This window comes from Nelumbo nucifera, chromosome 1 (assembly GCF_055504915.1).
Source record: "Nelumbo nucifera cultivar China Antique chromosome 1, China Antique-T2T, whole genome shotgun sequence".
Classification (NCBI taxonomy): domain Eukaryota; kingdom Viridiplantae; phylum Streptophyta; class Magnoliopsida; order Proteales; family Nelumbonaceae; genus Nelumbo; species Nelumbo nucifera.
In genome coordinates this window covers 44,138,971-44,166,574 of record NC_142649.1, presented here as the reverse complement: position 1 = coordinate 44,166,574, position 27,604 = coordinate 44,138,971, and the positions used below count along the sequence as shown (strand labels likewise).

Sequence of the window (27,604 nt, the reverse complement as noted above, 5' to 3'; positions counted from 1 at the left end):
GCTTTCGTGCTTTTGGCCCATAAATACACTTATTATTCATGGTCCCCACATCATTGAGACCGAATCTGTCCCTCACACATGGTACCTCACACCGATCTTAGTTCCACCGTGCTGTATTTATTTATTTATTAATTAATAGAAAATGTTTCTAATACCGGTGAGATGTGCATGTGAAATCGTTGTGAGGCGCCGTGTATGAAGAGCAGATCCACCCAATAGCGTTTTGAATTGTCCCACTTCATTCTTAGAAGAAACTATCATATTTTCCTTAAGGAACAAGCAAGCATCTATCCCTTCCCACATTAATTACCTCAACAAATTCAGTCTCTAGTTGTGGTTTATAAATGAAGCAGATAAAGATTTTTCGTTCAAAGAGTTCTAGGTTAGGACATCCGGTCCTTGGTTATCAATATCAAAGCTTTTAGTCAAAAGCCCATGACCCACAAGATTCCATCGATCAAGCGGTGAGGATGGACCTCAGTATTGGCCTGTTTATTCACTAGTCACACAGTGAAATTGGGTTTGGGCCCTATAAGAAGCTGTGTGAGTATAAAGATAAAATGTGACCTGGTGGTCCCCACAGATCGGGGAATTGACAAGTGTTATAATCATAACGGAGGAAGACTAGATCAATGGAACTTGCTTGTGTGCTTGTGTTAACGCAATAACAATACTCTTTCCTTAAAAGGGTATCCCTATGCCTTTTATATTCTCCCGAAATACATAGAGGAGAGCGCTCTCTCTCTCTCTCGGTCGGTTGCTTGCTTTTTATTGCCAGAGAAAGCCCCTTTGAGGCTTTGAATACAACGCACGCATTAGTTTCTTCTCGTCTGGTCCGCTGCGAGTCTCTCAAAGCTTTTTCTTCGCTCTTATCCTGCGCACCGCAACAGAAAGTCAGATACGCAGATACGCAGGGAAGACTAACAGATAGAGGAAGAAGAGATGACAGGCGTTTCAGAAGGAGAGAGCGTCACCCTCGATGAGTTGAAGAGAAAAATGGCGGAATTTGCAAAGGAGAGAGACTGGGATCAGTTCCACAGCCCTCGAAATCTTCTACTTGCTCTGGTAATTTATCAAAACTCCAAATACTCATTAAATAATCAATCTTGCATTCTCTTCTGTCCACTTGTTTCTCCTTCTTCCTGACTGAAGCATCGCATTCCTTATCCATTTCCGGATTTTGGCCGGAAAAGATATTTCCGGTGAACCATAACACTCACTGTGTTACTCACCGTGGTGTTTATCTTATCCTGCCTTCTGGTAAAAAAGAAAAGAAAAATAAATAAGGTTATGAAGATATGGCCAGCGGAAGTTAAGACGACAAGAAACAATCAGATCGTCATTGTTTCTACCTACCACGAGCTTTCTTTTTGTTGTTTTATGGAGATACTCACAAACCCGCTTGTTGTTTATGCTAGTTTTGTGTTTTACCAACAAAGACAAGGAAAAGAAACAGACTGGTTTGCTATTTTGGTGTTTCAGGTGGGAGAAGTGGGAGAGTTGTCCGAGATCTTTCAGTGGAAAGGAGAGGTTCCAAAGGGACTGCCAGATTGGAAAGAAGAGGAGAAAGAACACCTAGGGGAAGAACTTTCAGACGTTCTGCTCTACCTGGTCAGGCTCTCTGATATCTGTGGTGTTGATCTCGGTAAAGCTGCTCTTCGAAAGGTGGAGATTAACGCTCTCAAGTACCCAGTTAAGCTCTGCAAAGGCTCTTCTAAGAAACACACCCACATCACCGCTACTCCCGCAACTGCCAACGATAACAACTGCTGCTGCGATGGTGTTTAGAGGGTTTGGCTGTTCTCATGCCCTCCCATGTACTAACCTTCACTTTGGCCATCTGGGTTCCTTGTCTTTTGGGGTTTAGAGGGTTTTGATGGTTTTTTGTTGTTCATACTTGATAGAGCTCTTGGGGTTTTAATTTGCTTTTAGTGTCTGCATGAACACTATCTGGGGTGGCGTGCTTAGTGTCAATTCTGAAAGATTTTGGGAACTATTTTGGCAACTGAAGCAAACCCCTCTGGCAGATGTGGTGGTGGCATACAGAGATATCAATGAAAATCCATGTTTTCCAGAGCTCAAAGATGGTATTGCTTAATGGGTTTCTTTAGGTTTTGGTAAACATTTGAATCTTTCAATGGAAGAGGAATCAAAAGAAAGATGGAAATGTTAAAAAGAGTGAAAAAGGGTTTATCTTCTTGTTTTGCCAGATTTGGAATTTGGAGGTTTTGTGGTTCAAGCTGAAGGAATGGCCATGTGGTGGTGAGAGTCCAAGATCGTTAAAGCTTTTCTCCACTTTCTAGATTGGGTGCTCATGGAGTCCAAAGGAAGTCGACAGCTAGAGCCTAGAGCTATAAATGTTGATATTGACCAAAACTACCCAGCCACCCAGGCTTAAGCCTTTCTTTTCATTCATTTTCCTCAACAAAAACTGATGCCGTTGGAATGTCAGTATCCCGTGCTGCTACTCACCAGTGTCCAGCCTCCAGCAACCATAACCCGGTCAGGGAGGCTTGGCTTGGCTTGGCTGTTTCAGTGTGGATCATGGACGGAGGCCGGGCAGCCGAGCCGACCAGTGCCACATAGCCAACTCGAAAATGAGTACTTACTGAATCAAACGGAACTTTTGTTAAGCTCCAGACCTGGTTGCACCGAACCTTCAGTCGTTTGGACGGAAGGACTGTTATCCTATCCTGATTATTTTATTTTAACAAATAAGACAGTTCAGTCTTCGACTCATTCCCATCTACAATTTGTCCTCATCTTCTCTTCTAATTTTTTGGGCCGAGTAGGTGGAGCCAAACTCCCAAGCAACAAACATTGGCTTACTGACATTTCACAGATTGATGGGGTGTCAAAGAACAAAGAGTACAAGCTTAAACTAACTGGTGTCAACCAGGCATCATAGTAGTACCCTCTGGTCCCCAAAGTATTGGACCGTCTTAATTACAATCCCCAATTGGGGTCCATACTCTGTTAATGCGCACTTAGTTTCTGGGTCCAATTCTGGTCGGGCTAAATGCTGGATTAAAAGCTATTCCGGAAGACATTCTGGAATCTTTTCAACTTAGTGATCATGTTGTGCGTAATTTAACTCAGTTCTTTGAACCACTTTATCGGGTAGGTGGGTGAAATGGGTCTCATGTGAAAATGTTGTAGTTTGATTGAATTGGATTATGGATATGGGTATATCCAATTTTTGGTTGAATTTGAATTCAATCGGATATAAATAAATTAAAAATGATGAGAATATATTAATAATAGGGTAAATCTCTTAAACTATCCTTCCTTAAGTTTTTAAGATTTTAGTAAATGAATTAAAACTTTCCCCATTTCTTGTAAAATCCTTCGAATTAAGTTTGCTTTACAATTGCACATGACTACACGAGTGTCGTTAACTGTTTAAAACCCAGTTTTGCCCTTCTGGAGGATTTTGATGTTGAATGGTTTGTTTTATAGCAATGGAATTGTTGAAATCCTTCAATCAGCATCAAATCTTTTGTATTTGCTTTAAGATGAGTAGTTAAATGGAAACTTCATTCTGCCAAAACCTCACAACGTTCACACAACACGCAAGACTGACTATCGAGCTTCACCAACACCTCCAATGGCAATGACTAGTAAAGGTGAGGACTGAGGAGGCCCAAGTTAAATGGGTGAAGAATAATAGAGAGAGGCCTGGGCCACATCATCGATTCCGCAAAGCTGCTTATCTACTCAAAGATGCCATTAAACTTGAACAATCCTGGCTTTATCACCTCTGGATTTGCACCCATTGCTTCTGGGTCTGGGATATATCAAGCAGTGGTTTGAGGATCACTTTCTTCGGCAGCTGAACTGAAATACGTTTGACAATCATATAGTCAGGATGTGACAGCTTCAATTGCGCACAATGAGATTAGCCAAAGTTTCAGAATCCCTTCGCAATAGACAACCCATTCAAGACATAGAAAAGAGCATCTACACTACACAGACTTTCTTCTCCCTCCGATGAAACCAAACTCGTCTTTAGTGTACTACCAAAGTGATAGTTGGTAGAAGTAGAACTCCAATCGTTTAATCAGCCCGTGAACACCGGTGGAAATTTTCGTTGGTAGCTATGCTCTAAGAAGTGAACGATTAATAGACAGCCCACTCACTCTGTAGGTCAAGGTCAGATCCCATTTGAAACGATAAAGCACTTGGAATGAGATTGATTTGAAAATCAATTAAGGGTGAGCAATCAGTTTATACGGGTTAAAAACTTAATTGAATAAACCAAGATTTTTAAAATCAAACTTTTTAATGGAAAACCGAAGCAAACTGAAATAATGAAAATTTGAAATAATGGAAAATCTAAATTTTCGGTTCAGCTTTTTGGTTAAAACAGAATTTCTTTAATATATTAACATGCATTAACATATTATATAGTATTATTTTATTGGCAACTGGATTTCATAACCTGAAAACCAAAATCAAATTTCTTTAATATATTAATATACATTAACATATTATATATTATGAATATAAAATTTGGTTAATTCAATTTTATTGGCTAACCGGATTTCATTACCTAAATACCAAAATTTTGCAAAACTGAATTAATTGAGCCGAATTAATTAAAAAATAAAATAATCTAACCAGCTGACCTGGAATCCGAACTGCTTTGGCCATTAGTTTTTGGGTCAGCAATTCGACCATCCGGTTTCACTCTTAAGGAAATGAAAAAAAAAAATTAAAAAATGATAAGAAAAGTTCAAATTTTAGGTTTTGAAAATGTAATAAATGAGAGGGTTAGATGTTCTTATAAGAGTTCAAAATTGAAAAAAATGCTAACCACAAGAGTAGTATTGGAATCTGTAGCTCTATGTCCCAAATCAAGTTCAAAGACCCAGACGGTCTTAGAAAAGTTCAAAATTGACGAAATAACCACAGGTGTAGTAATGGAATCTGAAAATACAAGGTAGTTTTTGTATGTAATACCATTAAAGTAAAGGGATGTTCTCTGCATTTAACCTTGGGGTTATTGGACCTTCTGTTCATCTCATTTCATATTTCTTGAATATGCAATTTGTAGCCGATGGTCACTTGTTATCCTTCTGATGAATATGGCAGCATGCGGTCAGATCTGCATAAGTGCAGGTTCTCCATGGACCCATTAAAATAAATAAATGAAAAAATAAAAAACCCATTAATTCCCAAAATAATGGACCTTACAACCATGATAGCTGTCATGATTGGGGTAAGGACCTTACAACCATGATAGCTGTCCGGAATGCAAATGTTGTTCATTCATGAAATTTTTTTATGATTCTACCGTAGAAAGGAAATTTCCAAATTACCAGTAGAAAAGAGTCCGGCATTACCTTCTTTCTATATGAATAATTTGGTTAGTGCCTCAGTGGTTGTTAAAATCTCATAGGTGGGGACAGAAAAGGGTTCACATGTAATCCATTGGCTGTATACCACGGAAAGCCTGCAGTTTGGCAGGGTCGATCTCGCATCTCTGATATGGGAGTGTGATTTAAGTGACTCAACTGCTGGGTCGTCTCGCATATTGCCTTATTCTTTCATAGAATGTTTCCTTCTCAAATGTTGTCCCAAGTTCTAAATATAAATTAAAACTATCTGGTTTGAAAATAAATTGATTCTTAGAAAATATGTTACTGGTTGAATGCATGTTTTTTCGGTTCTAAAACTGAAACCAAAAACATCTTCTTCATTTTTTGTTTTTAAAACTGAAACCAAAAACATGTTTTTCAATTTTTGTTTTTAAAACTGAAACCAAAAACATAACATATTTTTATCTGGTTGTTCAATGTCATGTTTTATAAATCATATATTAATATCTGAACTACAAAATTTGTTTTGTTTTGAAAACTATTTGATGGTTGGAAAACATGAATTTTTTCGGAGCAATTATGCTGGAGAATACCCCCGACATCTTCGTGTTCTATATAGTTGCACTTTTCCTTTTGATTATTTTCTCTTTTATCTTTGGGATGGTTCTCTTAGAGGCTTCATATATAGTTCTCTTATTAGGCCTTAACACCAACTTGCTTGGAATAAAGCAATCTTAGAAGCTTAAAACCACATATAAAACTCATTTTCATTTTCACTAACAACTGAGATTACTCTTACCTTCCATGATTAGGGGTGCAACTTGGGCGGGCCCAACCCTAGCCTGAATCGGCCTAGCCCAAAAATTAACATAGGCTGGGCTTGGATTTTTTGTCCTCGGGCCCAAGAAATTAGTCCTTTTTTATTTTTTGGGCTGGGCTCGGACCTAGCTCTTAGGTAGCCCAAATCTAGCCCGAACCCATCCCAACTATACACATATGTATATATATGTTAATTTTGCATACATATATATATATATATATATATATATATATATATATATATACTTACATATATAGTTTGCATTCATATATATAAATATATGTATACATATTCCCATAAATGCATATATATATATATATATATGCATAGTTTTAGAGTGGGTTAATTGGCTAACCCGAGCCTAGCCCAAACTTGAGCCCAACCCGAGCGCATCAAATTATAGTAGAGGCTAGGAAAATCGGGCTTGACCTTGGGCTGAGTCCGAGCTTGGCCTTTAAGCCTAAATTCTAGGGCGGGGCCCAGGTTAACCATAAATTGGTGTAAGCTCTGGGAAGCTCATGGCCAGTTCAATAAGATGGAGTCGCCATCCATTTTTTAGAGGAAATGGGCCCTTATTTTAGATTTGAAAAGTCAATTTATGTATTTGATAATGACTCAATTATCCATGGAAAAGGCATATAATCAAGAGATTTTGGATTCTAAGAATTGGGAGAGGGAAGGTGTTAGGCACCATTCTCTCCAAGTTGCTATAACAACCCAATATGGGAGTTGTTTGGGCTCAAATTCTAGCGAAACGTGAATTAACATGATTGCTCAAATCTCCTGAAATCTAGTAAAAATGTTTCCAACTTCGCCCAAAATTGATTTGATGTGATGCTATCCAATCCTAGGTACTGATTTCCCTAAGACCCTTGCCTTTCTACCTCTTTTTCTCAATCTGGAGAATGCTAGGAATGCAAATTCCCCATGGTTTTAGGACTTTAAGCAATCCGGAACTAAACTAAAAGCAAAGAGACTTACCTCTCGTGTGTGACCTTGAAACAGACTTTCTAACAGCTATAAACACTTCAAATGAAGCTTGAGCGAGTTACGGGGCTAGGCTGAGCATTTTTTGTGTTGTCTACAAAATAGGGGAAACAAATTTGAGGCTTGAACTTGGCTTCAAGGATTTCAGGATTTCAAGTAGGATGGGTGTATTACAGAATTTAGGAAACTACCCCCCCCCCCCTAAGCTCGAACTAGGCCTCTATTTATAGAGAAAAAAATGAGGGAAAGGGTTTGAGACTCATCCAACTATAGTGTCTGAGACTCAACAACAATTTTTTACACAAATAGGCTTCTTCAAAGAAACAAATGCCTAGTCAAACTTTCTTATTTGGTGAAACATTTTCTTTAGTTTGGGGGTGATTTTCATGGGTTTTGTGCGTCCAATGGGAGCCTGGGGCGTGCCTATCATGGTAGTCTCGTATTTGAGTTTGTCAATGGTAGAGAATGTAAATTTGATAAACTTTAAAATGTTATTTTGTTTTTTCTTGGTTTTAAGTAAGGATATTTTGGGGTTTTGGGGCATTTTGGGTCTATTAGGCTCAATTTCATTGGTCCAAGTGTTCTAATGGGTCAAAAATGGGTTTGGCATCATCCATTATCCTTTTGAAACTTCAGGTTGTGGCAATTTAATTTGGTTTGTCGAAATGGTATATTTTTATTTTAACGGTTAAACGAATGAATCTAGTCATGAAATTTGGTGTGCTGGGGTTTTGGGGTCTTTGAATACAGTGGTGAGGTCTGATAAAACAAATAGGGTCAGGATGATTGAGATCTATAACTGGAAAGTTTGGATCAATGAGATTTGCTAAAATATAATATTTGTTTGATGAAGGGTCAAATGGGAGAATTTTGGGATGAAATTTGGTGGGTTGATACTATTGAATGTCTTGAATCTAATAGAAGTGATGGATGTTTGATCAGTGGTGTAGATTAGCTGATTTAGTTTAGATCATAGTCTTAGCTTATGGTTTTTTTATCAACGAAAGGGCCCAAAATGGAATCTTTCTTTTTCAACGGTCAAATGGAGGTGTTTGGTCATAAAATTTTATGTGCTAGAGTTTTTTGGGTCTCTAAATACAGTGGTAAGGTCTGATTGGTCATATGAAGTTGGGATGATGGATGGTATGCTCTAATTAATGAGATTTGCTGAAATACGATTTAGTTTTGATGGTGTGTCAAACAAAAAAAATTTAAGCTACAATTTGGTGAGTAGGCATGAAGTAAGGTGAGGCATCAAGCAGATAGTTCTAATCTAAGAAAGATATGGTTAATCTTGATAATCGTTCAGTCAGAGCCATCAAAATAGGATCTTGATATTTTGTGGTTGGTTGTCATAGATTCGTGTTGGGATTCACTAGTTGATTGCTTCCTAGTGATCTTGAGGTGGTGAGTGTGTTGGATTTGATTTTGAAGAGTTGGAGCTTGAATATCGCATAGATTGGGGCCGTTAGAAAGGAAGTTAGCGTGATGAATGGTGATTTTTGCAGTTTAGTCATGAAAATTGATGTGTAACTAAGTTGTAGTTTTTCAAGTTTGGGGATGATGTCTAATCGAACATTGATATTGATCTCAATGTTCTTATTCGTCCCGTGGATTGTGTCCAATGAGGGAATTTTGGATTTTGGAAAGTGTCAAGTTAACCTAGTTGTGTTTTCAAGATTTTAAGGTCTAAGAGGAAGGTATGAAGAGGTAAAGTGATGAGACCAAGCAAAAATTGGGTGCCGACAACTTCCCCTCTTTGTTAGAGGTAACAAGCTGCCAAACAACAAAGAAAAAAGAAACACAAAAGACTTTTATGAGGGATAAGTGGTCAGAGGCCAGAATTTTGCTGCTGAAATTTCAGTCAAGGTTGAATTTAATGTATTACAATGCTTTTGCTTGGAATGTGTGATATCCCAAGCCTTGGAAGGCAATTTCAACTATCAAACAAATATGAGAAAAACATAGTGGTGCCATCTCAAAAGTAGTTAGTCTTAGTTAATGTTTAATTTTTTATTAATGCATGCATTGGTGATTGATGATTTGAAGGATTTGATATGTTTTAGTATGGGATGAAGCTTGTTAAGTTTTTTTTTTATTATTTTTATGGATTTCAAATTTGTTATTTTCTAGATGCTTATAGGTTGAGTTTTTATGGGTTTAACATTTTTATGTTGTGAGATTTGAATTGATGATTCGATGAAAGCCTACAAATTTTGATTTGAAAGACTGATGAGATTTTACGGATTTAGGTTTTTGATAATTGATGTTGAAGCTTGAATTTGCTATTTGATTCAAATGTTGGATGGAGTTTTACTAAGTTAATATGGATTTTGTTTTTTTTTTTTATTTGAGTTTTTTACAGGTCTTGATTTTGATTTAAATATTTGATGGATTTTGAATTTTGATTTGAATATTCACGGGTTTTGATTTTTGAAATTAGTTATTTTATTTAAATATCTGAATTTTTGTGGGTTTTAGTTATTTGATTTAAATAGAGTTTGGCTTTTGATTTAAATTTTTATGGGTTTGATTTTTGAAATTAGTTATTTGATTTGAATATTTGATGGATTTTGACTTTTGATTTGAATTTTTATGGGTTTTGATTTTTGAAGTTGGTTATTTGATTTGAATATTTTATGGATTTTGACCTTTGATTTGAATTTTTATGGGTTTTAATTAGTTATCTGATTTATGGGTTTTGATTTTTTATTTGAGTTTTTGTAGGTTTTGATTTTTGAAAATATTTGATGGAAGTTTAATATGGATTTTGATTTTTTATTTGAGTTTTTGTAGGTTTTGATTTTTGAAAATATTTGATGGAAGTTTAATATGGATTTTGATTTTTTATTTGAGTTTTTGTTGGTTTTGATTTTTGAAAATATTTGATGGAAGTTTAATATGGATTTTGATTTTTGTTTTGGGTTTTTATGAGTTTTGATTTTTGAAATTATCTATTTAATTTAAATATTTGATGGAAGTTTACTAATTTAATATGGATTTTGATTTTTTTTTTGTTTGAGTTTTTACTGGTTTTGATTTTTGAAAATATTTGATGGAGGTTTACCAATTGAATATGGATTTTGGCTTTTCCGTTGAGTTTCTACGGGTTTTGATTTTTGATGTTCGATGTTTTTGAAAACTTGACAAAGGTAATGTGATTGTTATAGCACACGTTGTCGTTTTGATTGGTAATAAGAGCCCTTTAGATAGGAGTTACTTGCACATTAAAACTTTGATAATTCGGGCGACGAAAACTATATAGTGCAAAGTGTACGATGTAAGTCTAATGCTTCTGCCATGCATTGGGGATAAAAGATTTTTAAACTCTACAATTGATTTTAGGAGTGATCAAACTAAAAGTTTTTTTTTTCTTTGAATGATTTTCCCGAATGTATCTCATATGGCTAGAGATGATCCTTTCGCCATTGCAGCTCTAAAACAATATCTTAGCAATTGTTTTCCCATCAAGGATCTTGGTCCTCTAAATTATTTTTTGGGCATTAAGGTATCTTGTGACAATCGTAACATATTTCTTAGCCAATGTAAATACACATTGGATATTCTAAAGGATGTTGGAGTACTTGCTTATAAACCCAACCTATTTCCTATGGAGCAACAACACCTCCAGAATGATTTCGGACCACCCATTGCTCATCCAACTAAATTCAAAAGACTTGTCAGTCGCCTCATTTATCTGATTATAACGCAACCCAATATCAGTTACTCAATGCACATATTAAGTCAATTCATGGTTGATCCATGGCAACATCATTTGGAAGTTGCAATGCATATACTTCGTTATCTGAAATCTTAACCAGACCATGGTCTTTTATTGCTTTCACAAAATGGTCTTGTTTTACGAGCCTATTGTGATTCCGATTAGGTTGGCAGTCCGACCACTCATTGATCCACTGCAGGATACTTTACCACCCTTGGCTCTTCGCCTTTTTCATGGAAGACGAAGAAACAATCCACTGTATCTCTCATTCCTCTACTAAAGCCGAATACCGCTCCATAGCTGCAACCACTAATGAGCTATTATGGCTGAAACATCTCTTTCATGATTTAGGCCATCCTATTCAGAGCTTATGCAACTCTACTGTGACAATAAAACAACCCTTTTTATTACTGCTAACCTCGTTTACCACGAGCGAACCAAGCATATTAAGCTTAATTGAAGATCAGTTTCAAGCTTTAGTTCCTAAGTTAGGCATCACCCAAGTCCATGCTCCAACTTCAGGGGGCGTATAACAGCACATTGAATTTGTTAAAACAAATTCTGTTAGTCCAGCTGTCCAAATGGACTTACTGCTTGCATTAGTTAGGCCACTTGTGTCAAGTCAGTTAGTGTATCTACATATACAACTCTGGTTCTGAAATAAAGATATTCATTTTTCCTCTGTTCTTCATTTACACTTCATTAGTTTATAACTTTCTTGAATCTCGTACAATGATCAATTCTAGTTTAATCTCATGTCATTTGGTATCAATAAATAAATGAGGTGGAAGGAAAGTCATTTATTTGGGAAGTGAAAGGTACGAAGCAAATTGATGTGATTCCCACTTTATATGAGAGAATTTAGGTAAGAATAAATGGTTCAAAACTTCAAATGTTGAATTGCTAATATATGCAAATAAGAAAAAGTTTAAATTTTAAATCAGATAAGAGTGCAAATCATAAGCACAAACAAATGATCAAAACTGAATTGGGAGTGAAAATTTGAATCTGATTGAAATTTGAATTGCAAACAAAAATAATCTTAGATTCAAAAACAAGCATAAACAACGGGGATTTGCTTCCAACCATGAGAACGATTAGGGTTTTACAGCCGTTATGAAGTGGATTTTCTGCTTCCCTGAGAGACTACAGTCTACAAAGAAGCTTGTTTAAAATAGTCAATATCTCAAAAAGAAAAGTAGAAGGGAAATGCTTGGCAGCCCCAATGATGAATGAATAGGCTAGAATGAGTACAATCAAGGAATATATAGAGAATATCAAAATCAAATTAGTGGAATGGAGGAATAAGTCCCTATCTATAAGAGGTAGGGTTACATTGCTGAAATCAGTTATAGGAAACAAGGCTCAGTACTAGGGGTGCAATTTGGGCAGGCCCAGGGACCCGAACCTGCCCAGCCCAAAATTTTACATGGGCTGGGCTTGAATTTTCGATCTTCAAGTTGGGATCGGGCTCGAGAAGTTGGGCTTTTTTATTTTTCAGGCCGGGCCCAGGCCTAGTCCTTAGGTAGACCGAATTTGGCCCGAGCCTGGCCCAACTATATATATTTATACATACATATGTGTATATATATAAATGTTGCATAAATGTTGCATACATACATACATACTACATACATACATATATACATACATATATATAAACACACATTTTTATATATAACATTCGTATACATACTTACCTATATATATACATATCTACATATACATAAATATGTGTATACATATTTGTATAAATACATTTATATATGTATAATTTTAGAGTGAATTCATTGACCAACCTGAGCCCAGCTCGGGCCCGAGCCCAACTTGAATGCATCAAATTTCAATGCGAGCTAGGCTCAGGTTGAAAAAATTGGGCTTGACCTCAAGCTGGTCTGGGCTCGGGGCTTAAGCCCAGATTTTAGGACCGGGCCCGAGTTAACCATAAACCTAGCCCAACCCACCTGACTTGCACCCCTACTTAATACAAGATGAACCTTTGTTAATTCCCCAAGCAAAGCCTAAGGCTGAGTTTGGAAGGAGTACACATGCAAATATGTAGAGCGCAAAACCTTATATTTTGTATTATTTTGTATGAGCCCAGATTTTAAGACCGGGCCCGAGTTGACCATAAACCTAGCCCAACCCACCTGACTTGCACCCCTACTTAATACAAGATGAACCTTTGTTAATTCCCCAAGCAAAGCCTAAGGCTGAGTTTGGAAGGAGTACACATGCAAATATGTAGAGTGCAAAACCTTATATTTTATATTATTTTGTATGTATTTATGCTGTACATATCTGCATTTGTACTCTTTTCAAAAGTTACCAAAAAAAATTATGGGGTAATAAAAACGAGAGAAAAACCATTCCATCTTAAAAAATGGATATAAAGTATGCATGCTAAGATCAATGGAAGCCTAGGCATAAGGATAACGGACCTCATAAAACACTGCAAACCTAATGAAGCCCTAATGAAGTTGGGAAGATAAATCCTAAAAGAGGAGAATAACCTGTCATTAAAAATTATCAAGAAAAAAACCATCTATTTTTTGAAGAGATTAGTAAAAAAAAAAAAAGGTTTTTAAAAACGAACAGGAAATAGAACCAGTCAGGGGACTGGTTTCCGGTTAAGCGGTTCAACCATCCAGGTCAAACAGTTTGACCTGTGATGTCATAAATAAATTAAAAATAAAAAATATATCTATAAATAATAAAAATAGCATAAAATTAAATAAAAAACAGAAATTTACAGAAAATAAAAGTATCTAAATACAAAAATAATACAATACAAAATACATAGAAAATATAAAAATAAAATACAGAAAATTTACAAAAAATGTACAGAAAATTCTAAAAAATACAGACAAAACAAAAAAAAATCAAAAAATATAGAAAAAACAGAAAAATAAAACTATCTAAATAGAAAAATAACAAAGTACATAACAAATAGAAAATACAAAAAAAAGTACAGAAACATTCTAAAAAATACAGAAAAAATAAAGATAAATTAGGATGTGTTTAGTCATACTCATACATGTGCAGAAAATAGAAAAAAAAATCCAAAAAACTACATAAAAACACAGAAAATTGTAAAAAAATAGAAAAACACAGAAAATTGTAAATAAATACAGAAACTACTACAAAATACAGAAAAATAAAATAGAAAAGTGTAAATAAATACAGAAAAATAAAACAGAAAAGTGCAAATAAATACCGAAAAATACAGAAACAAAAACAAAAAAGATAAAACAGAAAAGTGTAAATAAACACTGAAAAATACAGAAAAATAAAATAGAAAATTGCAAATAAATAATTAAGCAAAAAATTCAAAGCTCACTGTCGACTGCCGCTGCTCCTTGTTGCTGCTATTTACAAGAAGAAATCTGTCATAGATGAAGCCCTTCTGTGAGGAAGGAAGGCTGTAGTTGCCGGTGGTCATAGATGAAGCCCTTCAGTGAGGAAGGAAGGTTGTAATCGCTGGTCATGTCACTGATTGTCGTAGGTGAAGCCCTTCTGTGAAGAAGAAAGGCTGTAGTCACTAGTCGTCATAGATAAAGCCCTTCTGAGGAAGGAAATCTGTCGTAGTTGCCGGTCGTCGTGATCCAACGTTGGTCGATGCCGGTCGTGGTTGCCGCAGGTCGTCGGTTGCGTTGTCAGGGTTTGAGAGGAAGGAAGGTAGGAGGTTGGAAGGGTTAGAATGAAAATGAACTTTCGTTCTAACCCTAACTCGTAAGGATGGAATTAGGGTACATGAATGCCATTTTTTTGTTTTTTTTAAATCGAATGAAATTAAATTTCGCAACCCAAGAACTGTTGCTTGGGTCGAACAGTTTAGCGGTTCGACCGCCTGAGTCTGCGGTTTTTTTACTTTCTCAACGATTAATTAAGAAATAGCGGTTTATAGTATAACCAAACCCGGGGGCTAAACAGTTACTATTTTTCCGGTCTGACCGTCCAATCCGATCCAGTTTTGAAAACCATGCAAAAAAAATCCAAGCGATGGTAACCGTCCAACCATCCAACAATAAAGAAGATGGGATGCTGTTTGCTGCAAAGTCAACCCACATATACTTTGCTTAATAATAAGGAAGAGGAAGAGAATGATCAGTTAGGCTATCTTTTTCCTTCCTTTTTTTACTTTTTCCTTCAAACCAAACACAGCCTAGGAAATTCATTCCAAAACTAAAGAAGGTTGAGTGTCATGGCTTACTCTTAGAAATAAACTCCCTACCTAGAAAGAAAAGGCTTACTCATAGAGGATTTAATTGTGACCCAAAGTGTATATTTTGTGGAGAAAAATAAGACACTAACCACTTATTCATCAATTACCAATTGGCTAGCCAAGTCTTGATGCTAAGTAACGATGTAACCCCTAGTCCACTCATGAGAAATTACCAATCCATGGAATGAATTAATAAATGAGAACACAGAAAATCCCATCTTTTTGGGAAAATTTGGCTTTCTTTTGTGTTATATTTGGTGAAAAAGTATTTAATAATAAAGAACTTAGACCTCTGAAAATTGTGAAGAAAGTTTTAGAGACTTTTAAGGGACTATATGGAGAGTTTAAATCATTTCCCAATGATGACATCATGATTTCTGGTACTATCATCAGGAGATGTTTTTAATACACGACGAGGATGTGCTGTGGGACGTTGTGGGAGCTGATTTGATCTCTTAGAAGCACAAAACCGGTAAATATAAATACTAAAATAGAAAAAAGTTAACAATGTACAAAGTGGTCTCCCCCTAATCCAACGAGATAAAAATAAATATTGATGCCTAATAAATAAAAGAGGATAGTTATGCTTTTGGATGTATTGCTAGGAACTTTAAAGGCAAAATAGTTAACATTTCTATGAGACCCATTGGATTGGAAACACAAGTATAACCGTGGCCGACATGAAGGTTGGCCGTAAGGCCCACAACTTAGCAAAGGTGTGCGGATAAAATCATCGTTGAAGGAGACTTCAAAACTACCATTGAAGACTTTCAAGTGCTCCAAGATTCTGCCTCAATAACTAGAGGTGTCGTTTGATGGAGGAGTATGAGCTATGAGGCAAATCTCAACGTACTATACAGTTATATATTCATAGGGAGGAGAACCAGGCGGCTGATTGGATTGCAAATGAAGGTCACAGGGCTAATAGTATTAGTGGGCTGTTCTTGGGAAGTTGGGTTATATTTTGTTAATTAGTGTTTTTCTTAGATTCAATTAGGTTTTCTTTAACGGCTCATTTGTTTTTGGATTTTGAGAGAAGGAAAAGTTAGTCAATGGGATTTTGGTTCCTCTTGACTAAGATACATGTTCTATTTTCAAATTTATGTGGGATATATGGAATTTTTTTCCTTGGGTATCACTTACCCTAGAAAATGATACTCATCTCCCAAGTTGGTAATTAACTTTTCCACCTAGGAGAAAGTTGGCAAAACTTGGATAGAATAAAATTGCCCCTTTTAATAATAGTTTTTATGGATAAAATGGCTATTATCTTATTTACCTAGAAAATAAAAGAACATGAATAGTAAATACACTTACCCTAGTACCTGTTTCCTGAGAAATACTTATCCCGATAAGTGCCTTTACTCAGATAAGTAACTTCTTGAAAAGGAATGGGGCCTAATTTCTTCCTTTTCTCTACTTCAACCATAGAGTAAATCACTAGAAACCATAATGGATCATGGAAATATACAGTAACCACATTGTCCATTACTGTTTTCCACATAAGCACTAGTTACAGTAAATCACACGAAAAGGAGCTCATGATAGAAAATGATCCACATAAGCACTAGTTAAATCACTAAAATTGACCATTACTGTTTTCCATTTCTTTTTGGGGGATGGAGGAAACATGCACATAACTAGCTAGAAGAGCTGTTACGGTTAGAGTGCAAATGGATTGTCAAGGTAAACCCCATCCCATGGCAATCAAAAACCCCAAACTTCACAGCTGGGGTGAGAGGAGAAGGTCAATATCCCTCCCTTCTAAAACTAGAATTAGCAGCCAAAGATCAAATTAAAGACTTTGTTCGCTTTTTGGTAAGTTATTTACCTGGGTAAATGCAGTTATTTAGGTAAGTCTTTTTTGGGAAACACTTACCTGGATAAGTGCATTTACCCGTGTTCTTTTATTTCTCATGTAGATAAGGTAACGATTATTTTAGCCATAAAAATCTATTATTAAAATGGGCATTTTTGTCCCATTCAAGTATTGGCAACTTTCCCCCTAGGTGGGAAAGTTATTTATCCACACATAGGAGATGGGTAATTGGGCATCACTTACCCGGTAAGTGGTACCTAGGAAAATAAACTTTCCCTAATCCCCACATAAATCTGAAAAAAGAAAATGGGATTTTTGGTCAATGGGAACCAAAATCCTTTTGACCAACTTTCCCCCCTCTCAAAATCCAAAAAAAGGATACCCCCAAAAAAGAAAAAGTTTCCAATAACCTCCTCGGAAAATGATGGCAAGGCTCCTCATAGTAGTGTCCAAACCAAACCGTCCAAAGGAGTGAGTCCAACCATAATTATCAAATTAATCCCGACCCAAACGGTTGAAAGGAATCTAGAAATATTGCCATAATGCTTCTTTCAATTGTTAATGGATACAAAAACTCACCCATCTCAAGGGGAGAGAAAACCTCACTCAACACAGGGTGAGAAGAACATTAAGAAGAAGTGGATCAATGGTTCAACTATGAACCACTAGGGGAGTCTCTTGATGAGTTTTGTCTCTGTTGGAGGTCTGGTGCTCAGGATCTCTTTCCTCTCTACATCATTAATTTGGTCTTCACGGATTATTTTTCCTTATCAATTTTCTTTAAATATTCTTATCTTTCAAGCATTCAACCTAAACCTTAAGTTGCTAGGAGAGATCCCTCAGTAGGGATTTGTTCTTTAACACGTGGCACAAAGCTACGATCAAAACTAGAAGTCTAGAACACAAGATCTATCAGAAAAAATAAAAAAGAAATTTCCAATGATCGGTTTCCGTCCATGGATGAAGATTTTTAGATTGGTGTCTCTAATCAGATATGTAATGTAGGCCAGGCTGGGCTGCACAGCCCACTATTTGCCCACTATTTCAGGCTGCTAAGCAGGGGCGTATTGGGTTCGGATGTAGTAGGCACATTACGTAAGTACAATGAGTGAGCATGTAATAGCTGTGTGACACATGTCTCAGTTAATGCGCCTTTCATCCAAATATTTTTGCTCTATTAGACAAAAAGTATCCATTATTTTTTTATCTTTGTCAAAATAATTAAAAATAAAAAATAATAAAAAAGGAAAACATAAATGAATCATAACTCCCAACACGTTTAGGTTTTCCTTTTTCATTGTTTTTATTTTTAATTATTTTGACAAAGATAATAAAATAATAGATAATTTATGTCTAACGGAGAAAAAACGTTTGGATGAAAGGCGCATTAGTTGGGACATGTGTCACATAGCTATTACGTGCTCACTCATTGTGCTTACCTAACACGCCTACTACATCCACCTGTGCGGCTATGCCTAAGATTTTTCTTTTTTTTTAATAAATTAATAAAATAGACAATAAATTGATAGAAAAATCTTAAAATTTTATTTCATATGAATTTTAATATAATCTGATGCTGCTCGATCCAGGGTAGTGCAAGAACCGAGGTCACAGTCAGATAATCATTGCCAACAGGGCAGAGACGAGGTGGAAGGACGAAGCCGCGCAATGAGATCTACAAACAAGAAAATGTTAGAGGCCCAAGGAGTTATCCTTGGGTAGATACTCTGACATTCAAGTTAGTAAAGGGCAGTAGGTAGTTGGGTCGAGCAGTTGGAGAACAGTGTTGGTCCGACCAGTATAACGGTATGAGAATTAGAAGCTGGATCCCTTACCTCGAGTGTGGAGTACCTTTTTATAGTCAAAGATCCGTGTCATAATCGAATTAGGCTTCCAGGGTTGTCGGTGATGAGGTCGAAGATCTGTGTCATAACTGCCTAGGTCATTGGGATAAGATCTAATCCCCAATGGAGTTGTCCCCATCTCTTCTCCTGTCTTGGTCAGGTCTATCCACAGGACGTAGAGTCGTTGTGGCTAGAAAGGCGAAGTGGAGCCACGGAGGTGACGTGGTGCTGATGTGGCCGAGGAGATAATATGGGCCACGGATGTCGATGTGGTGCTGACATGGCCGAGGAGATTGGACGTCTGCCATGTAGGCACCACATGGCGCCTGGAGCCAGCTCAACCATGACCCGAACACCACTCCCCCAGTTCTGAAGTCGAGGAGTAAAGTGCTCGGCTGAGGTATAGCACGGAAGAGGTCTTTAGTCTTCGGTTGAGGAACTCACAGTTGAAGTTTGCTTGAGCTTCTGATCCGGTTCACGTGGTTCGAGGTTGATTCGGTTCATTTGGACTCGTTCGATCGGGTCGATGGTCGTACCATCTCCAAAATGGGTTGTTAGAAATGTTGCTTCACTTCCAGAGGTTATGCACGTGCAAAGGGCGGAGGCGCCCATTGGCCTTCTCGAGCTTGTTAAAGCGAAACTTGATCTTTGTCGTTGTTCTTGCTTCGATTCAGACCATTGGAAGTTATAAATAGGGGAGGGTAGATCATTTCTCCTTCGTCATTTACGAGAGGAGTCACTTAGAAAGCTTAGCGAGAGGTGATTTGCAGTGCTTGGTGTTTGCTTCATTTTCGCGGTTCTAAGTCTGGTAAGATGTCTTCCTCGTCTTTCTGTTCCTCTTCTTCCTTTGATTCCTCTTCTATCTTGAGTGCTTCCCATTATGAGTTTGAGCCGAGATCTTCATTGAGGCCAGAGGGCAGGGGCCCGAGGTCGAGGATTTTGTGGGGGTAAATTCTAGGAGATTCGCCGAGGCTGAGGCTAGGCTGTCGAGCGTGGAGATAGAGCTTCCTGCGCGGGTTGGCTGCTGATTTGACACCACCCCTTGCTCTTTGACTCTCGGGGATATTGCTCGGATCTGAGCTTTATACTGCAATCCCAAGGAGTACGAATTGAGGTCCACAGGCCGGTGAGATGCCCACAGATGCTCGACTGGGTGAGCTTTGTGTATATGAGAAGAGTCTGGAGGTCGGGCTGAGATTCCCTTTACACAAGGGAGTAGTCGGGGTGTTTGAATGCTACCTGGTGTTGCCGGTGCAATTGATGCCGAACTCCTTTAGGTTCCTGATTGGCCTGATGTTGTACTGCTTCGTCCATGATCTTGAGCTTACCCTGGGGATGGTGAGCTACTTCCTTCAACTGAAGCATCACCAGCAGGGCTATTATTACTTCTCGGCCAGGTAGCGCATCAAAGTGCTGGTGGGGGGCCCGTCCTCGGTGAAGTACTGGAAGGGAGGATTCTTCTTTGCGCATTGTCCCAGGGGCTCACCCCTTCCAGCTGTGCTTCAAGAACCAAGGACAAAGGTTCCGCAACCCAAGTGGAATAGGCTAACTGAGGAGGAGAGAGTGGCTATAAACATGATTGAGGATATCAACGTGATGTTGTTACCTCCTTCGACATTAATTTGTGCTAGGCTAATGCGCGGGGAAGTCGGTTTGTCTTGTTGCTTCAATTCGTTTGTTGATTCTTTTTCTGAGTTCCGACTTTATACTCGTCTTGGAAGACTTCACACCCTTTGCGTAGGTGTCGATATGGCGAGCGAGGAGGAGATTGTCTATAGAATGGCGGCTGGGCAACTGAGGCGCAGTTGAGGCGGTGCGAGGGCCTAGTCTCGTTCTGAAGTGAATCCGCTGAGGTTGACCGAGAGGGCATCCCGGTAGCAAAAGTGGGCTAGGTAGCGAGGTGATGATGAGGATGTTGTGGTAAGTAACCTGGAGGAGGGTTATCATTCCGTGGTTCTTCATTCTCCGCGGATGGACGTACTTGGGAGTAATAGCTCAACCTTCCACATGCCATAGTGGACTGTCCATCCTGAGGATGGGCTCAAGACGGAAGGCATGCTTGAGCAGATTCTCCGCGGGATCATGACTATGGCCATTCAGCAAGAGGCCGAGGAGACGAGTGATACCCTGGAGTGCTTGCTCCTTTGCCAAGTTGCTTCGGTAAGTCCACACTTATTCTTGGGTTCCTGTTTAGTTGAATTTGATCGTACTGACGTGGTCTACTTTGCAAAACACTTGTTCGATGGTTGTGGTAGTTGACCACCTCCGGGCGCTGCGGCTTCTTTAGGATGAGGAGCACGCCGAGCTGGTGGGTCTGTGGGCTCAGTTGGCTGAGTTCGAGGTTGCTGGTGAGCGAATAGCTGTGATGGAGGTGGAGATTGCTGAGCTGAAGCGCAAAACTGATGAACAATCCCACACTATTCATAGCCTCAAGATGCACATCATTGATCTGAAGGCAGAGCGGGAGGGATTGAAGAGGGAGGCTGGTGAGCAGGCCATTGATCAATTCAATACCTCGGTGGAGTACTAGCACGTGATGAACGACTTTATTGCGGGCTCCTTCATGGCAGGGTTCAACCCTTTTAGGAGGAGGGCGTTGCGCCATTACCTTGACTTCGCCAAGGTTGTGCAGACTTGGGGTCCCTATGACAATGCCTCTTCGCCTGCCGATGATGACACCATTGCGGACGTGCATGAAGAGAATGTAGGGGGCAAAGAAAATGAAGAGGCTGTGGATCCTCCTACCAAATATTGAACTGTTGCTCATTGTTGCCACTGTTGCTTGCCTGAGTTTTTGTTTTGCTTAGCTAATGCCCTTTTTTTTCTTCTCTCTTTTTTTTTATGTAAACCGCTCAGTATGCCGAGCTTTATTACTTGTACTAGCTTTTCTATAAAGTAAGGAAGAGTTGTTTTTGGGCTCAAAGATTATGCACTTGTGTTGCTTCCCTTCACCTTTTCCTTGTTGTAGGCCTTGATCTTCTTACGACCAAGGTTATGTGTGGCCGAGATCTTTGGTCCACGGTTTCTGGCCAAGGTGTCATCCGAGCTCTCTTATTCTAGAGGGATGCTCAGTTGTAGGTCTCAGGAGCTTTTGGCTCTTCATGGGCTAACCGTTCCTCAGCTAGCTCTATCCTGACGCTTCATCAGTGATGTATGGAGTTTGGGGACCTCTCTCTGGCCTTAGAAGGCGGGAGCGATCTTCTCCGTTTTAGGCTCTGGCCGTCAATCATCCGAGTTAAGTGGTTGGCTATACGCTGCCATGTTAGCTACAAGCTATGTGTTGCGAGCTTGAGCCTTTACAGATCAGCCGAGTCGTTGTGCAGAAGTTCTAATTAGTTTGGTTGGATGTTGCGTATTGTGAGGTGTGTTGTGCAGTGTGTGTTGTGCTATGTGTGTGGTGTGTGCCGAGCATTGGACAATCCACTTTATAGAGCAAACAACATCTTTATTAATGTAGAACTACTGATAGTACATTCAAACGTTGTTGGTGTTCCAGCTTCTCTGTGTAGGCCTGCCATTGAGGTCTTCTAGCCTGTAGGTGCTAGGTCCGGTCACTCTGGTGACTCGGTATGGTCCTTCCCAATTTGGTTCGATCTTCCCTTCTCCTGGTGTAGGTACTATGACCTTCCGAAGAATCAGGTCAACGGTATTGAACTCTCCTCTTTGGACTTTGGAATCGTAGTACTTCGCTATTCTTTGTTGCTGCGCAGCCATCTTGAGATGAGCTCGGTCCTGTTCCTCTTCTACCAAGTCAAGTTCTGTCCGAAGGTCCTCATTGTTCTGTTCTTCATCGTAGAACTCAGCCCGAAGAGTTGGTGAGCCTATTTCCATAGGGATCATGGCTTCGGTTCCGTAGGTTAAGTTGAAGGGTGTCTCTCCGCTGGCTGTCCGCGGTGTGCTTCTGTATGCCCAGAGAATGCTCAGTGTAGACACACCATTTTTGCGCTCTTCAGTCTTTCTGTAACACTTTGAGCTTTAAGCATGCTTTAGCTAACCTTGCAGTCGACCTGAGTTTTTTTTTTTGGAATTTTACAAAAGTTGGGGCCTCGAGGATCCAAGACCATAGGTACGTAGGTCAAAGAAATCCAAATCCAATGACACCAAGATCACCCAGTCCGACACCGTTTACCCCATCATCCTAAGACCCGAAGTCGGAACCGATTTTGATCGTCCGATTAGAGTCATTTTGATCATAAACTTCATTTAACATCAAATCTAAAATCTAATACCATAGGTATATAGAGCCCAAAAATCCAAATCCAGCAACACCAAGATCACCCAAATCCAACAACGCTTACCCCTTCATCTCAAGACCCGAAGCCATAACCGATTCCAATCGGTCCGATCGGGATCATCTCTAATCCTAAATCCTAAACCCCAGAAAATCTGAAATCCAACCCTATATATGGATAGAGCTCAAAATTCCAAGTCCAATGGTACCAAGATCGTCTAATTCCGACACAGTTAGCCCCTCCATTTGGAGACCCGAAACTAGACTCGATGTAGGCCCCCGTATAGAATCCTCTTCACAATAACTTTGAACCTAGGGCATTCCACGAGCAAAACTTCCCCTCAGCCTCTAGAAACATCTTAAAAATGTAAGATTTAACCATTTATTGCTTCCAATCAATGAAGCCAATCACCTAAATTTGGAATGTCCAATTTAGGTAAATTGGTGAAATCTTTCACTCTTTGTCTTGATTGATTGAGAGAATCTCTCATAAAGCTGTCTTGACAGCTCATTCTCTCAATCAAACTCCCTCTAAAAACCATTTAAACTTCAGCCATTGATCTCTCTTGTCTCTCATCTCAGCCCTCCATTCCCCTCTCAAAAATTCTATAAATACCACCCCTTTTTCACATCCTAGACACACAATCTAACCAACACAATCTTATCCTAAAAAGAGAATTATACACCTATTAGGCTAGACACCACCCTCCGTCACATCCCAAACAGCCCCAAGCTTCCCTAACCCACATCCTATACTCTCTCCCTACCATCTCTCACGTCCCTAGAGCCCCCCATATCAATATCACAATCCAAGAAACCACTAAATCGTTCTTACATCCATGGTATAAACTTTGAAGCATCCTTGAGTCAAACAATGTTGTAGAAAATTATAGTCATCCAGCATGTTTCCCAACACATGGGCTATAATTCAAACCCAAGAACAGCCAAAGAATGATCAAGAACACATCCTACGGAGGTCTCCAAGTAAAATTTCTTGAAGATATTTATGCTATCATAAGAGAATGCATCGTTGGAAATCAAGGCAATTTCGGTTAGTTTCTTGTCTTCCATAAGGTACACCCTTTAGCATACCCAGCAGCATGATTGCTACTAATGTTTTTTTTCTCCTTGTAAGTTTCTTGTCTTCCTTTTAAAGTTCTCTAGTAGGTTTAGTCAATCTGAATGTCCAAAGACGAATACTCCAGCACCATTTTTTTCTTATTTCATTGCATTTTCAAGTTTATTTATTTATTTAGTTTGAGTGTCTCCTTCTTTAATCAATCTCATTGCTTTATCATCTATATCTTTATCTTACCTTGCTAGCACTCTTCTTTTTTGTTTTTCCTACCACTCATGCATGTAGCATATTTGAGCCTTAATTAGTTAATTTAGATTTGTTAGTATATTTTTACAATCTCTTTTTTGTTTTTAATCTTCTCTTGTCGTAATTTGAGCCTTTGTCAATTTGTTAGGATTTCACTTTTAGCTTACATTAGGACACCACTTAAATGTTTTTGCATAGAAAATCACTCGGCATCTCTCTCAAATTAAAATTGCACTATAATTTCAATCATCTGAATTCAGTTTTCTTCTTGCCTCATGCATTAGAGTAGTTAGGCTTACAAGGTTTAGATAGTTGCATGTTTATAGTTGTTCTACTAGGAAGGCATCCGAAGAAATAAATTAGGAAAAAGTTCATAATGTTCAAATGCACCTTTATCACTTCATGTTGCAACATATAGTCTTCATTTGCACATCTTATTTTCTTTTAGACTTTAACATAATTTAGTGAGATCATTTTTTTCTCACCATTTGAAAATCCATTTCAGATTCTCCAAATCTGTTTTATCTCATATGCATAATAAAGACAGCATCTTCTCAGGTTGCATACCACCATCCACCTAGGCATTCTTTGGATCTTTATTTCTGCAAATGTTTTGTTTAATCTACTTCCTAAGGGTGCCAAAGACTTCCTTGAGATCAGCTAGGTGGTGCTCAGCCTTCTTGCTTTTCACGAGCATGTCAATGGCGTACACTTCAACGTTGCAGCCAAGTTGGTCCTTGAACACCTCATTCACCAGTCACTGATAAATAGCACCGATGTTCTTAAGGCCAAAGGGCATTGCCTTGTAGCAATACAGTTCGTGGTTAGTGATGAAAGCAGTCTTTTCCTGATCATCGGGATGCATTTGAATCTGATTGTACCCTGAGAACACATCCATAAAACTCAGGAGTTCTTGCCCTGTCGTTGTGTCGATGAGCTGGTCCATCCTCAGCAGGGGGAAGTTGTCTTTGGGATAGGATTTGTTTAGGTCCGTGAAGTCAATACAGATCCTCCACTTCCCATTTGCCTTCTTCACCATCACCACATTGGCCAGCCAATCTAGGTAAGTTACTTCCCAGATAAAGTCGATGTCGAGTAGCTTCTAGACTTTCTCGTTGATAATCTGCCACCATTCCGCGGTGAAGCTTCTCTTCTTCTACCTGATTGGTCGGTAATGCGGGTTGGCGTTGAGATGGTAGGTGATGACCTTGGGGTCAATCCCGGGCATATCTGTTGCCGACCATGCAAACACATCGGCATGATCCCTAAGAAGCTGGATGAGGTCGTCGTGCGGGCGGGTGTCCAAGAGGGAGCCGACCTAGACTGTCTTCTCAGAGTCTTCCTCGGAGAGCAACACCTGGATGAGGTCCTCTATAGGTTGACTGCATTGTGTTTTCAACTCGTCACACAGGTCTACGCTCTCGATCGTGAGGGTCTCCGTGGCTGGCTACTTTATTCGGCAGTACGTAATGTAACATTGTCGTGCCACCCTCTAGTCACCTCGAGCCACTCCCACTCCATATGGGGTCGGGAATTTCATGGCCAGGTGGAAGGTGGACATAGAGGCTTGTAGAACATTCAAAATTAGTTGGTCGAGGATGGCGTTGTAGGATGACAAGCATCAAACGATGATAAAATCCACCATGGCTGTCGAAGTGATCTTGCCATCGCCGATCAACAAGGGCAGAGTGATCCTTCCTATAGGCATAAGTGACTCCCCGGAGAAGCCCATCAAGGGAGTGTTGACCGGTGTGCGACGATCTCTGCCATTGCTGAGCTGGTCAAAGCCATCTTCAAACAGAACGTCGGCTGAGTTCCCAGTGTCTACTAGGATGCGCCGAACTTCAAAGTTTGCGATTTCGGCCGTGATCACCAGGGCATCATCGTGTGGGGTTTGGACCCCCCTGAGGTCATCTTCGATGAATGTGACCAACTCTTCTTATTTCTTCTTCGGCTCCCTGTTGTTGATCTCCATCAAGTGAGCATACCTCTTCTTGCTCGAGCTGCTCTCCCCTCCGAAATCCATTCCTCCTGAGATCACTGATATAACTCTAGCTGGGGGAGCTCGGACTGGGGGACTGGGGCACAGTTATGCCTTAGGAGGGTTGTCTTCTTTTATGTCAACAAACCCTGCCAAGTAGCCATGCCTGATCAGGTCTTGAAGGTGGTGCTTGAGGTCGAGATAGTTGTTAGTCTCATGGTTGTGGTCCCGATGAAAGTCGTAGTACTTGTTGCAACTTCTCTTGTTGGCTTGGGTTTTCATTTTTTCGGGCCACTGGACATACTTGTTGTCTCAGATTGGCATCAGAATTTCAGACCATGGAGCGATTAATGGCATGAAATTCCTAAAGGTTGGAGGTGGTGTGCGTGGCCTCCTCTCTAGTCGGTGGTCCTGCCACTTGTTTTCTCGATCCCTCTCTGTCTTTCCATCCTCGACGTCCCTTCTCTTTCTGTCAGGCTGCTCCTCCTCATCTCTTAGTTGAGCCTGCGCTTCCTCCGCGTTGATGTATTTCTAGGCATGGCTCATTAGCGTGGCCAGTGTCTGAAGAGGATTCTTAGATATGGAGAAATTGAACGGAGAGGGGCAGAGTCTGTGCTGTATGACCGTGACAGCCATGGACTGGTTCAGGTTCCAGACTTGTAGTGCTTCGGTGTTGAATCTCGCAAGGTAGTCTCTAAGAGATTTTGTCTTCCTCTACCGCACTTGCATGAGGCTGGTCGAAGTGTTCCAATGTTTCTGGTTTATCGTAAATTGCATCAGAAACTAGCTCTCCAGCTGCTCCCATGATGCTATGGAGCGCAGGGGGAGAGATGAGTACCAAGTCAGGGTCGAGCCTTTGAGGGTGGCCACGAGTGCTTTGCACATCAGGCCCACAGATGAACCGTGCAGCATCATCTGGGCTTCGAGTGCTTCAATGTGGCCGCCAAGATCGGTATTCCCATCGTACTTGTCAAACTGTGATGCGCGCCATCTTGCAGGGGAAATCTCGTCCATGATCTCTTGGACAAAGGGTGGCTCTTTGACGGGCTGGCCGGTTGGTTGCATGGGCTGATCAACAGATGGTGTTGTGCTCCTTTGGGCCTGGCTACACTCCAACTCGGTTAACCATTGTCGGAGCTCCCAGATCTCTGTGTCCCTATCATTTGGAACTGTTAGACAGTTTTGTATGCCCTTAGCTTCAATCAGAATGATGTACTTTATGAGTTTATTGTAAATGAATAAAGATACATATTTGATTCATGTTCCCTTGGTATGTTTCTGTGTAATACCCTTAAACTGGACACTTAATGAGACTCGTGTTAGTTTAGAAT

General features: G+C 39.4%; 2 protein-coding genes across 2 annotated transcripts; one reads left to right on the top strand and one right to left on the bottom strand.

The window, feature by feature from the left end:
- Window positions 1-370: 370 nt before the first annotated feature.
- On the top strand, window positions 371-2,195 carry LOC104586285 (uncharacterized). The gene is made up of 2 exons (XM_010243458.3): window positions 371-1,065; window positions 1,483-2,195. Exons 1-2 carry the CDS (start codon window positions 943-945, stop codon window positions 1,786-1,788), a joined length of 429 nt encoding a protein of 142 aa, XP_010241760.1. The 5' UTR covers window positions 371-942; the 3' UTR covers window positions 1,789-2,195.
- A 20,016-nt stretch (window positions 2,196-22,211) lies between these two features.
- Window positions 22,212-22,577, bottom strand: LOC148803195 (uncharacterized). Its single transcript, XM_088894449.1, has one exon. The coding sequence runs from the start codon at window positions 22,575-22,577 to the stop codon at window positions 22,212-22,214; it is 366 nt and encodes a 121-aa protein (XP_088750575.1).
- Between the last annotated feature and the right edge of the window lie 5,027 nt (window positions 22,578-27,604).

Coding starts and splice junctions, on each gene's coding strand:
- LOC104586285 (XM_010243458.3), top strand. CDS start 943: ATGACAGGCGTTTCAGAAGGAGAGAGCGTCACCCTCGATGAGTTGAAG. Junction 1,066..1,482: donor GAAATCTTCTACTTGCTCTG/GTAATTTATCAA, acceptor TTGGTGTTTCAG/GTGGGAGAAGTGGGAGAGTT.
- LOC148803195 (XM_088894449.1), bottom strand. CDS start 22,577: ATGATCCCTATGGAAATAGGCTCACCAACTCTTCGGGCTGAGTTCTAC.